General features: G+C 68.3%; 1 protein-coding gene across 2 annotated transcripts in view; it reads right to left on the bottom strand.

Moving 5' to 3' along the window:
* Positions 1–1,056: 1,056 nt before the first annotated feature.
* The window catches only part of PACS2 (phosphofurin acidic cluster sorting protein 2), a 45,997-nt gene continuing 35,530 nt past the window's right edge, over positions 1,057–11,523 (bottom strand). The window contains exons 18-24 of one of the 2 annotated variants that reach the window (XM_039876591.1): positions 11,380–11,488; positions 7,488–7,530; positions 6,067–6,109; positions 5,659–5,791; positions 4,856–5,082; positions 4,567–4,680; positions 1,057–3,956 (exon numbers count right to left, since the gene is read on the bottom strand). In XM_039876591.1, the coding sequence (XP_039732525.1) occupies positions 3,838–3,956; positions 4,567–4,680; positions 4,856–5,082; positions 5,659–5,791; positions 6,067–6,109; positions 7,488–7,530; positions 11,380–11,488 (788 nt within the window). In that variant the 3' untranslated portion in view covers positions 1,057–3,837. The remainder of the gene's footprint in view (positions 3,957–4,566; positions 4,681–4,855; positions 5,083–5,658; positions 5,792–6,066; positions 6,110–7,487; positions 7,531–11,379; positions 11,489–11,523) is intronic. The other variant, XR_005655814.1, reaches the window with a different exon arrangement.

Below are 11,523 nucleotides of genomic sequence, written 5' to 3'. Positions count from 1 at the left end.
TGTGCCTGCACACGGCGCCTTCTCAGGACCCAGGAGGCCCCGGCGCCGAAGGCGCACCCCACGACCGCGCAGAACCAGGGCCAGAGAGCTTGAAGGGCCCCAGCTCGCCCCGCCTCCCTGCTCAGGACGCCTGTGACCTCACCTCCACGCCACAAGGCCTGGCTGGCTTGAGGCCGCCCCCTCCACTGCGGGGGACGGGGCAGAGGAGCCCGCCGACGAGGTGGGGGCGGCAGAGCTGGGGACTCAGGAGGACACACGGGAAGGCCGGTCGGCGTTGGGTTACAGCTGTCTGAGTGGGGTGCACTGGGGTACCGGGGGGAGGGGCACACTGGAGTACTGCAGCGGGAGAAGGGCGGGTCCACTAGGTTACGGGGCAGGGGGGGGTGCGGGGCACACTGGGGTGCTCAGGAGCGGGACAGGCGGAGGCGGGGCACACTTGCGCGGGGTCCTGGGGGTGCAGGGGGTCGGTGGGTCCCACTGGGGTGCGGACAGGTCGGGGTCACGCTAGGGGTGCGGGGCGGGGCGGCGGGATCCGCTGGGGTGCGGGACGGGGTCGCGGTCCGCTGGGGTGCGGGGCGGGGTCAGCGGGGTCCACTGGGGTGCGCTCTGGGAGGCCCGGGGGCGGAGTCGGGCCGCGGCACTTCCGCCCCGCAGGCCCCGCCCCCCGCCCCGCTTCCGGGCGCGCGCGCCGGCTCCGGGGGGCCGCGGTCAGTGGCGCCAGCGCGCGCCCCGGCTTAGGGCCCTCGGCTCGGCCTCCCCGGGCCTGGCCCTCAGCTGCTCGCTGGGGCGCCCCTCGCGGACGCCCCGGTCCCCGGGGAGTCTCCAAGGCGTCGGCCGGGACTCGGGGTTCTTCTGCCAGAGCCCTCCTAAGCCCTGCGCCGGCGCCTCCCGCCCCGAGGCCTCCCGGGCCCCCGGCCCCCCGGCCGGCTGCCGCCCAGCAGCGCCCTCCCCGCGGTGCGCACACAGGACGGAGCCTGCGCTGGACGATGGAGGGTCAGGGAGGGGACGGTGGCCACCCGAGAGGAATCAGCAGAGAGGAATCAGCAGGCGAGGGCGGGCCTGGGGGAGTGCTCCCGGGTTTATTAGTGTCGCTTCAGCACCTTAAAATAGTCCACGTGGTCACACACGTGACAGACTCTGTTCCTCAAAAAGGCTATGTACATTAGTCGTTTTCCTTTAAAAAAACTAGCAACAGGTACATTCTGGAAATCAAACAATGCACAACGAACTGAATGGGGGTCTGCAGAATGTCAGGTGGCACCACGTGGCCTGCAGGGACAGACTCGGGGGTGTCACCAAGGTCAACCCTCAGGCAGGCCCCCTGCAGAGCCACGTTCTCCCCACTACCTCAAGAAGGACAGGACAGGTCTGGGGAGGGGTCAAGAGGTGTAGGTCAGCCGGCTGGCCCTCTTGAGTGGGTGACCGGGTCTTGTGAGAAAATCCGGCCCCAGAGGCAGCCAGAGCTTCCCACTGGAGTGAGGCCAGGGCGGCAAGGCCGGCCTTGGCCGCTCTGACCCCGCCGGCCTCTGTGCAGACAGGCCCTGCGCTCCAGGCCCAGGGGCCCCCTCCTCCCCAAGCTTTGGCCACAACAGGATGCTGGCCTGCATGCTGAGGAGGTAGTTGCCCCAGGGGACAGACAGGGAGGGAGGAGACCATGGTCTGGGCCACAGGGCAAGGTCCGGCCCGCCTGGCCTTGCTCTCGGGGGACTTAACCTTGGAGACCCAGCTGCCTTTGGTGGCCCCACAGGCTGGGAAGCCCTGCCCTGAAGGAGCTGCTCCTGGCCTGCAGGTCCACTGCCCGGCTGCACTACCCCCACACCCACACCGCCCTCCCCCGCGTCACGGTGGCACTGGCTGTCCCAGGTGGCTTTGGCTTCTGTGTCCCCTTTGCCAGGCCTCCTCAGGACAGCTCCGTGAGATAGGCAGGGGGAACGCCACCATACCCATTGAGTGATGGGGACACCGAGGCACAGGGGAGCGTGCAGCCCCGTTCTCTGAGTGAGTCATGGTGGCCAGGGCACCTGCACGGCCTCCCAGGCCCAGGGGTGGTGTGCTGGGGTCCGAGCACTCGGGCCCAGGACCCCATAGCCAGGTCCTGTAGGCCCAGGCACAGGGCTTGCTCTCGGGTGTGGGAACAGACGGCAAGGCGCATGGGGGAGGGCTTCTCCAGGACGGGGGGCCGCTGGTGGCAGGATAGACAGGACAGCCCCCTCGGGCCCCTCCTCTGCAGCCAGCTCTAAAGCTGGAAAGCTAAGTCAAGGGCGTTAGCCTGCACCTCTTTTCTGCTGCGTGACCTCTGGAGAGTTAACCTGAGGAGCAGTGACCAAGGCCTCGAGGCCAGTGGCCTATACCTGCACCTAGGTTCTCCCCAGGGAGGGGCAGAGCCCCAAGCCAGGGTTCGGTCCTGGGCAACTGGTCTGGGTGCTGTTGAGGGTGGTGTGTGTCAGCAAGTATGGGCTCTTGGTGGGAGGGGATCCTCTGCTCAGCACTCTGCCCACAAGCACCCCTGAGGTGGGGGCCGTCCCCCAGGTCATGCCCCCAGGGCCATGGCCACTCTGCACAGCCACCTGGGGGAGGAGGTGAGCAGGTGGGTCCCAGGTAGGAAGGATGAGCCACCTTGACGTGAGGACGGGGCCCTCTGTGCTGCGGGCTATCAGCGAGGCCTGTCCCCTGGGAGGCCAGAATGCCCGAGGCCCATCCTGCATGTGGCACTGTTTCCTGAGCACAGCCTGCGTGGCGCTCGGCCTTAGGCCCCCAGTGGGCTGCCGTGTCCCGGCCACCACTACCGATGGGTGGGGGTCTGTGGGGTCTTCTTGGGAAAACCTGGGCTGTGGCATTGTGGGCAGGCAACAGGGCTGGGGAGGGCCCTGGCTGCGGTGGACCCTGGCTGCGGTCAGGATGGGACCCAAACACGAAACCTCGCTCTGAGGAGCCTGGCCTAGAGAAGCCACCAGGGCCTTGGCTGTGGCCCTGGCTCCAACAGTGCCCGGCTGCCCAGCCACGTTAGTGCCACAGTGACATCCCCGCCTCACCCCCCCCCCCACCCCCGGCACCAAGACAACGGACAGGGCCGGGGTTGGGGGCAGGAGGAGGCCACTGTGCTTGCTACGTTTGGGGCAGGGACAACTCACAGGAACATAGGGTGTCTCAAGAACAGCCTGAGGGGAGTGTGTTGGAGTGGGGGGGCTGGACTGGGGCGGTGCTGGCTGGCTCCGCCCAGCCCCAGGGGCCGCTGGGACTGGAGAAGCGCACTGTCTGCTTGGCAGCTACATTGTAACATGTATTTAAAAGCATTAAAAATACCTGCTCGTGTAAAACCTCCGCTCCCCGCAAGGCTGGAGTTTATTGGGAGCGAGTGGGTGGTACTGGGGCCACTCGGCTGGGCGGAGGCGGAAGGCCGAGGCTGGGCTGACTGGCCTCTGAGTTCTGCTCAGGATGCTCCCCACAGAAGGCCGGCCCCTGGCCGCTGGCCGCCCAGCTCCGCGCCTGGGCACACAGGCCGCCCAGCGGAGCCCAGCTCCCCGGGGAAGCGGGAGTCCTGGCTTCTAGGAAGGGCGGGACGTGAAGGCGAGAGCCCCCCCTGCTGGAGGCCAGGGCGGGGGGGTCCTGAGGCCAAACTCCACGTCTGCGGTTCTCGAGGTCAGCGCCACCTGCACCCGCACTCCTGTTAGTAAGCAGGGCGGTGGGGCTCCCGGGGGCCGCCCGTTAGTTTCCGGGCTGCAAGCTCGTTCGGACCTAAGACGTCTCTGCTGGAGGGGTCTGTCTCAGTAGTGGGCTGAAACGCTAACTGAAAGCAGCTGGGCTCGGCCGTCGCAGGGCTGCGGGGCGGCGGGCGGGCTAGAAGGTGGACTTGGAGTGTCCGAAGATGCAGACGGGCAAGTGCTTGACGTGGGAGGACCACTGGGCCGCCAGCTGGAAGAACTTGACGTCATTCCACTCCACGCCGTCGATGAGGACTGCAGGAGACGAGACCGCTGACCCGCCTGCCACTGGGCAGGGGGCGCACCAGCCCCTCCCCCGGGCCTGGTGCGGGACAAGGCTGGGGGGCCGGACACCCCAGGCCCCCGTGGCAGGAGGCCCTGCTGCCCTCCCCGGCTCCGAGCCACCGGCTGTGGCCACCCCTCCCTGACCGTGGGGAGCTGCTGGTCCACATCCCATCTGCCCCAGCCAACCTGGGGTGGCAGACGCCCTCCACTTAAACCAGAAAGTCGAGGCAGGAGGGCGGGTGGCCCTCAGCTCGAGGACAGAAACCCTCCAGCCCCGTTTCTGAGTCGGTCAGCGTGGCGAGTGTGCAGGGCCCGACACACACTCAGTCTTTTAAGGAGCAGTGGGGACTGGGAAGTCACTGCTCGGACCCAAAAGCCGTCACTCGCACACTGGCCCCCGAAGGAAGTGCCACATGCGAGACTGTTCCCGCTCCCGAGCCGAGGCCAGAAGCTGCCCACCTCCGCCCTGGGTTACTCCCGGCCCACGGACCGGACCAGACCGCTGGGACTCTGGGTTAAGGCCCGAGTCCCTGGGGCCCCGCCGAGGAGGACACCCGGACGATGCCCGCAAGCCGCTCACCACGCAGCATGTGCTGCTGCTGCTTGGCCGTGCAGATCAGGCGGCTGATGCCCTCGATGCACTGGCTCTTGGACTCCACGTCCTTGTCCTTGGTTTTCTTGGGCAGAAACATCACTGGGGGGGAAGAGGGGCCGTGCTGTCTTCCTGCTGCACCCTCGGTGCCCCGGGGCGTGGGGGCCACGGCCCTGGGACCCCTGCTCCCCTCCCGCCGGGGGCTTCCGCTCGGGGCTCTGGCAGGAGGGGCCCCGGGGCCCGTGTGGCCTCCCCTGCCTGCCCGCAGACCCCTCACCCTTCTTGTTCTTCTCCTTGGTGACCACAGTCATGGACATGGTGGGCGTGGCTGAGGCCTCGCCACTGCCGGGCAGCCTGCTGACCTGCAGAGACCGGAAGGTGCACTTGAGCGTGTTTTTGGCGGTGGGCAGGTCCTTCTTCTCCGCGTCTCTCTTCCTGTCTGTGGCCTGTGCTGCTGTCCAGTAGTCCACCTGCAGCCCCATCAGCTCGGCACCGACGCCCTGGCTGGGGAAGCAGAGGGAGGTTCACCGTCCGTCCTTGAAGGTGACAGCGGCACCCTGGAGGCTGACGTCGGTGGGAAGGCGCCAGCTGCTGCCCGTGCTGCCCGGCTGACCCGGAGCCCCGGGCCTCCTGGAACAGCCCAGTCCATACGCGTGGCTCTGGCATGGCTGCAGTGCTGGAGTGTCTGGCTTGCTGCCCCTCTGCTCTCCCGAGCCACCCCCCGAGTCTAGAGGGCTGAGGTCAAACGGCCTCGACATAGGAGCAGCCCCCGCAGAGCCCGGGGCGCCCCAGGTGTGAGGACTCCCAGGCCCTGGGAAGTCCCACTACCCCCATCTGCATCCGGAGCACCCCTGTACTTCCTCAGGTGTCCAGGACCTGCGCCCCCCAGCCATGATGGGGTGCTCCTGTCCAAGCAAGCCAAGTCCTCTCAGGCTGTGGTCAAGACCTAGCCTCCCTGGCAGCCGGGGGAGGCGGCCAGTGGCCTCGAGCAGGAGAGGAGGCAGGAGCTGGGTCATTGCGCCCGGGAGTGGGGTGGGCTGCAGGGCCAGTGGGGGAGCCACCCTGTGCAGCTGCGCTTACCTGGGCGAGGCCAGGCCGCTCACTGATGGAGAGGAGGGCGGGGTGGGCGAGGCCTCCTTGGCAGCAGGAGATGTGGACGGCGGGGTGGATGAGAGCACACTGGAGCTGGTGGGGGTCGCGTCGTCCGAGTCACCTTTGAGGAGGAGTTGGGACAGGGCTGAGTGCGCACCTTTCTGCCCTGACATCAGGCCCCACGGGAGGCAGCCAGCCCACAGGCTGGGGAGGGCGTGGGGGGCCAGGGCCGCTGGTCGCTGGGAGGGGCCGTCCTGGTGAGCAGAGTGCCCGGTGGGCATGGACGTGGCAGCCCTCCCCCAGGATGTGGCTCTGCCCAAGCCACACCGCGGCCGATGCTGGGGGCCGCCCCAGCCCCTGCGTCCTTGCCCAGGGGCGTGGGGAGGGGGTGGTCACCTGATGTGGCCGAGGATGGTTCCACGATCCCAACTTTCACCACCTAGAAGGCGACAGGTACTGTCTGGCCGCAGTGCGAGGGCAGCGGCCAGCCCCACCGCCCCTCGTGCCAGGCCCTAGACCCAGGCCGAGCTCTGGCTTCCTGGGCCACCAGCACCCCAACCTCCGCCAGACCCGCCCCTCCGGGAGCTCCTGGGGCAGAGCCAGAACTCAGCCCCTCCTGTCCGTGGGCAGAGCCAAGCACTGAGTGGCCACTGCCCGGCACAGGCCATGGCGAGGGGCGCACTGGGGAGCCTCCCCTCAGGGTGCACTCTCCGTGGCCCTCCCCCACGCCCAGAGGGTCCATGCCTGCCCAGGGCCCTGGGCTGGCCCAGAGTTGCAGCCAAGGCCAGGACAGGAGAGGCACCCTCCTCTGTGGCAGAGCCTCTCGGGTCCCGCTCTCGGGCTGACCCTCAGCAGGCCGCGAGCCTGTATGAGTGGCCAGGCCAGACACGGTGGGATCGGGACGTGGTGTGAGGGCGCCCTGCCCAGCTTGGCACCAGAGGCCCCGTGGCCTGTGGCTAGAGCCTGGCTCAGGCAGGTGCTGTCAGCACCCCATGTGGACTGGTGTGGGGCCCCACGGGTTCAGGTGAGGCTCAGGACAAGCCATGCCTTGGTCACGCAGTGGCATTTCACATGTCTTAAGGGGACTCGTGGCAGCTGTGTCTGATGGTGTGGGGCTGTCCTGTCACTATAGAAGTTCCCATGGGACAGGTTGCCCTGGACTAACTCCCTGAGGAAGCCGGCAGCCACCCAGGCCCCCAACCAGGGCCAGCAGAGGCCCAGAGGCCAGGCTGCCTACAGCCCTCACAGCAGACGCCTCCCTGGAGGCCACCAGCAGATGACAGGCTGTGAAAACAGTGAGAACAGGGACAGCAGCCCAGCTGGCAGGGAGCTGAGCTTCCGCCCAGTGTGGGAGAAAGCAAAGCCTCCTCATTTGTGGGCCACAACCCAGGGAAGCAAGGGGCACGGGGGCACCCTTCCTGCCCTTTGGCTTCCAAAGGGTGGGGGCACCCCTCCGCCCCACCCAGAGGGGGCTCTGTCCTGAGGCCCTGTGGCCCTGGGTGCCGGCCTGCGGGGCTGTGTGTGGCGGGGGCCCAACCCCAGGACGTGCTGAGACTGGACTGCCCCCAAGGGGGCCGTGGGCCCCCATGTCAGCCCCGAGCAGAGCCGGGGTACCGAGGAGCCCAGGCCCCGCCCTACCCTGCCCCACACTAAGACGTTGGGGAGAGATTAGAGGCAAGTCTTCAACTCAAACTGGCGAATGAGATTCTGGATACGTCGACTTAATACAAAAACTGACAACGGCAGCCCCTTGGCAAGGTGACAGCTTCCCGAGCAGGCGGAGCCGTCGCCTGGCGGGGCCGCCTGGTGTTACTCACCCCCACGAATGGAATGAACTTCTGTGAGGACTCGCCGTCGGGGCTGGGAGCAAGGACACAGAGTTAGTGTTCACAGGCCCGGGCGTCCCGCCCCACAGCGCCCGACCTGGACGCTGGGCCCCCAGCGAGCAGGGTGCAGGGCAAGCACCGCTGTGCACCTGCGGAGGCCACAGGGGCGGCCGCACGGGGGCAGGCACGGCCCTGCGGGACCCGCTTTTCTCTCCCGAGGCCTGCCGGGTGCACAGGGCGGCCAGCCCAGCCCCGACTGCCTTCCTGCCGCCCAAAGTGGCCTGTGCCCCCAGGCCCCCTGAGAATAGTCCACCTCTCGCACGACCGGGAGCAGCCTGAAGCCAGGGTGTAGGGGTTCTCTCCCACAGTCTGGGTAAAGGCGGTGCCAACCGGAGGTGAGGCCGATGTGGGGGGCTGTCCCCCAGGCCGCAGGTCTTGCTGATGGGGTGCGCACAGCATGCTCCAACATGACGCACCCCAAGGGCAGCCCACCGGCCAGACAGGGCTCCCTGGACCCGGCCTGCATGACTTCCGGCACACGTGGGCTCCCCAGAGCCACGGCCACCACGCAGGCAGGGGAGGGGCTCGGGGGGCGCGGCCTGTGTCCGTGGCGGGCCACCTGCTGACCGGCGCCCCCGCAGCCTGAGCTGGGGCTGAGGGGCGGTCCCGCAGGACTCCGGCTGCCAGAGCGTGTCCCAGGGCTCTGGGCCCACCAGGCAGGTCAGTCGGGCCTCCTGCCCCTCCAGGCCAGGACGGTGCCTCCTCACCGCTCGCCCAGGGCACCTCTTCTCGCCCGCTTCCCCAGCAGGCAGAGCCCGTCAGAGGACGTCTTCCGCAGACGGCTCTACCAGCACAGGCCGTGCCAGGGAGCGGCGCTGCGCCCCGCACTGGACTGAGGGATGCCCCCGGGTTCGGGGTCACTGGGAGAAACTACGGCACCAGCAGGCCTGGGCAGGGCGCTGTGGGTCTAGCTCAGCCCTGAGTGCCAGCTCCCCAGGGCCCCGCAGGCTGCCACTCTGTCCCTGCGTCCGGCAGCACTCCCTATACGGCGTGGCTCCGAGCTGGACAAGCAGCCTGGCCCCGGGGACAACACGGAACACGTGCAGCTGTCCGAGGAGGTCCTTGAGGTGCTGCCCTGCACGCTGGCGCCTGTGCTAGGGGACAGCGGCTGCAAACCCGCCCTCCTCGGGCGTTGCCTGGACACGGGGACCCAGCACCGCCTATGCCTCCACCACAGGACACCAGGAAATGTGTCTGGATGGAAGGGCCTCCGGTTTCGCTCTGTGCCATCAGAAATGGCCCAACTGCCAGTCTCCCTCCTCTCCAGGGGCGCAGCTGGAGGAGGACGTCCCCCCTGTTCCCCTTTTCAGACAGTAAAGCCATCGAGTCCTGTGCCCAGACCCGCTCTGCACGCCAGCGGGCAGGAGAAGGCAGGCGGTCCTATGAGCTCCAGCCCACAGGGCCACTCGCCCTCAGCGAGCCACTGTCCCCACGACCGTCCCCACGACCGTCCCCACGACCCACCCCACGAGCGGCACGCAGGGAGACGGACGAGGGCCTCGAGGGGCCCAGGTGGGAAATGCGCGGCACAGGGCATTGCCAGAACTCTCAAAGCCAAGCTGTGCGTCTGGGCCATGCAGACAACAGCCAGTGCCCCACACGTGCCCGGCGTGACAGGGGTGACACCAGTTTGCCACTGAGACCCCTCAACCCCAACCCTGGATACAGACTAGGACACACGTGTCCTTGGTGGGGACGGCCATCCCCCGATGTAGGGCGAGGCCCATGGTCTGGCCCACGAGGCCCGTGTGCATTAGCAGCATGCCCACATCAGGGGCTTGGGGTGCGGGGGCCGGACCAGGGCGGGGCGCCAAGCGCCCATTGCTTAGGGAGCTGCACGCGGCAGGCGGGGCTGATCTCAGGCTGAGAACCGGGTGCTGCTAAACAGGACCCGCCCTGCAGAGGAGCCAGCAGGGCTGTGCCCACCCTCTCCCAAGCCTCCTGGGTGGACAGAAGGGTTCTGTCGCAGCGGGCAGAAGCTGACCTGCTGACTTCCTGGCCTGGACTCCGCAGGCGGCCGGCATGCGGGGCATTCACGGGGCTCTGTCCTGGGCTTTCGGAGCCCACACCCCACCCCCGGGTGCCGGTGTCACCGCTGTAACGCCAAGGCGAGGAGGGGGGCCTGGGGGGAGGGTCGGGGTCCCCGGACGCCCTGGCTCGCTGCTCAGACGAGCCCCCCAGGGGAGACGAGAAGGCGAGGCCGGGCAGCGAGGCATGCTGCAGGTGCTCACGCACGGCGAGTGGGAGCCGCTGCCACAGGCCGGGGCGGCTCAGGCGGCAGCGGGTGCACGTGGCTGGTCTTTCCGGAGCCCGCTAGGGCCTGTTTAGCAGGGTGGTCGTGAGGCTCAGATCCGCCCCCTGGTCTGTCCCAGGGCCCAGCAAGGAGGCCAGCTAGGACCATCGACCCCACCCTGGGGGGTGACTTCCCAGGACAGCAAATAACCCAGGGCCCAGGGCGGAGGGTGCCCGGGGTGACAGGGACGAGACGCCCGTGTGAAGGGCAGGTCTGTGGCACCCAGGGTCTGGCTCCCTGGTCTTCAGGGGGTGGGGACAGCTGGGCACAAATGGCCCTTGACCCATGTGTTGGGGTCTCCGCGGTCTGGCCACCTGTCCCGGTAAGCCACCACACTTCGCCGGGAACGGCCTGTGTGCGGGGGCCCCCAGCCAGCGCAGGGGCTGGGCTTGCGACCCCCACGTGGGAGCAAAGCCCACACACGGCCAGTGCGGCATCAGCGGTCAGTGGCTAGCGGCTCAAGCTGTGCTCCCAGCCTCTAAGTTATGAGGCAGTGCCACATGTGACTTTGGACACACGCTGACTCCCCTGAGGGGACACCACTTCTCACACCAAACCCCTGGACAGGAACAGAGGACAGCGGGCTGTGGGTAACGTGGCCCGTGAGCCCAACGGGTGGCCGGGACAGGGCGGTCTGCTCGCCAGAGACAAGGCCCGCCTGGTGTGCCCGGCGGGGAGGTGGGCGTAGGGCAACGTGAGTCTGGGGTGTGGGCCTGGGGATGCACCCCACCTGCTGACACTGCTAAACAGCCCTAAGACCAGCCTGGGGACAGAAGGGGCACGGGCCCAGACAGTGGTACCTGAGGGTGAAGTCAAAATGAAAGTTCTTTTTCCTTTTCAGAGAGCCACCAAGAGAGAAAACAGAAAGGTTACCGCGCGCTCAGCCCGCAGAGGCCCCGGGCACCGGCAACGGGGGGGGGGTCCTGCCCTCAGGGCCGAGTGGCCGGGGCTGGCCGGCCAGGCCCCTGCGTGACGCTGGGCGTCTCCCGCTGTGGGGAAGACACCTGGAGCCCAGACAGAGCAGAGACGCTTCGCTTTGTGACCTTCGCTTTGTGATCGGCTGCACGGCCGGCCCCCGGGCCACCCGGCTGCCCCAGGGGACCTGCAAGCCCGAGGCCCGGCCCCCCAAGCCCTGGCTCCCAGCCCCCGGCGCCTGACGCCTGCCCTGCTCTGGGCACGGTGAGGACGTTCCCCCACCAGGCCTGCCGGGACGCGAGCGGGTCGCTGCCGGGGGCCGGGCCCCACGACAGAGTCTCCTAACTTCTATCACGGGACACGTCAGCACGTGCAAAAGCAGAGAGAAGATGCGACCAGCAACCCTGAGCCCCGCTGGTGGCACGGAAGGTCCCGCGGTCGGAGCCAGGACGTGGCCCAGCCCTGCTTCCAGCCACAGTCTGCCAGGACTGCCCCCGGCGGCCGGCACCTGAGCCCCACCAGCCGGGACGCAGGCAGCCCAGACGGATGCGGTGCAGTGTGGGACTGGGGCCCCCTCGCCCCCGGTGCCCACCCCGAGCCGTACCCCACGGGTACCTCTTCTGCTTGTAAGTCAGCATGGCCTCCGCGATGGGCAGCTGGTGGGCACAGTTGGCCCCCGCGATGTACTGCGTGACTCTGGACACGATGTCCGGTGTGTCCTGGGCTGTAGGAAGTGGTAAGGTGCTGTGAGGGGAGGTC

Source organism: Pteropus medius, unplaced genomic scaffold (assembly GCF_902729225.1).
Source record: "Pteropus medius unplaced genomic scaffold, Ma_sr-lr_union100, whole genome shotgun sequence".
NCBI lineage: Eukaryota > Metazoa > Chordata > Mammalia > Chiroptera > Pteropodidae > Pteropus > Pteropus medius.
The sequence above is the reverse complement of the archived record's forward strand: the minus strand, read 5'-3'. Positions and strand labels throughout refer to the sequence as shown.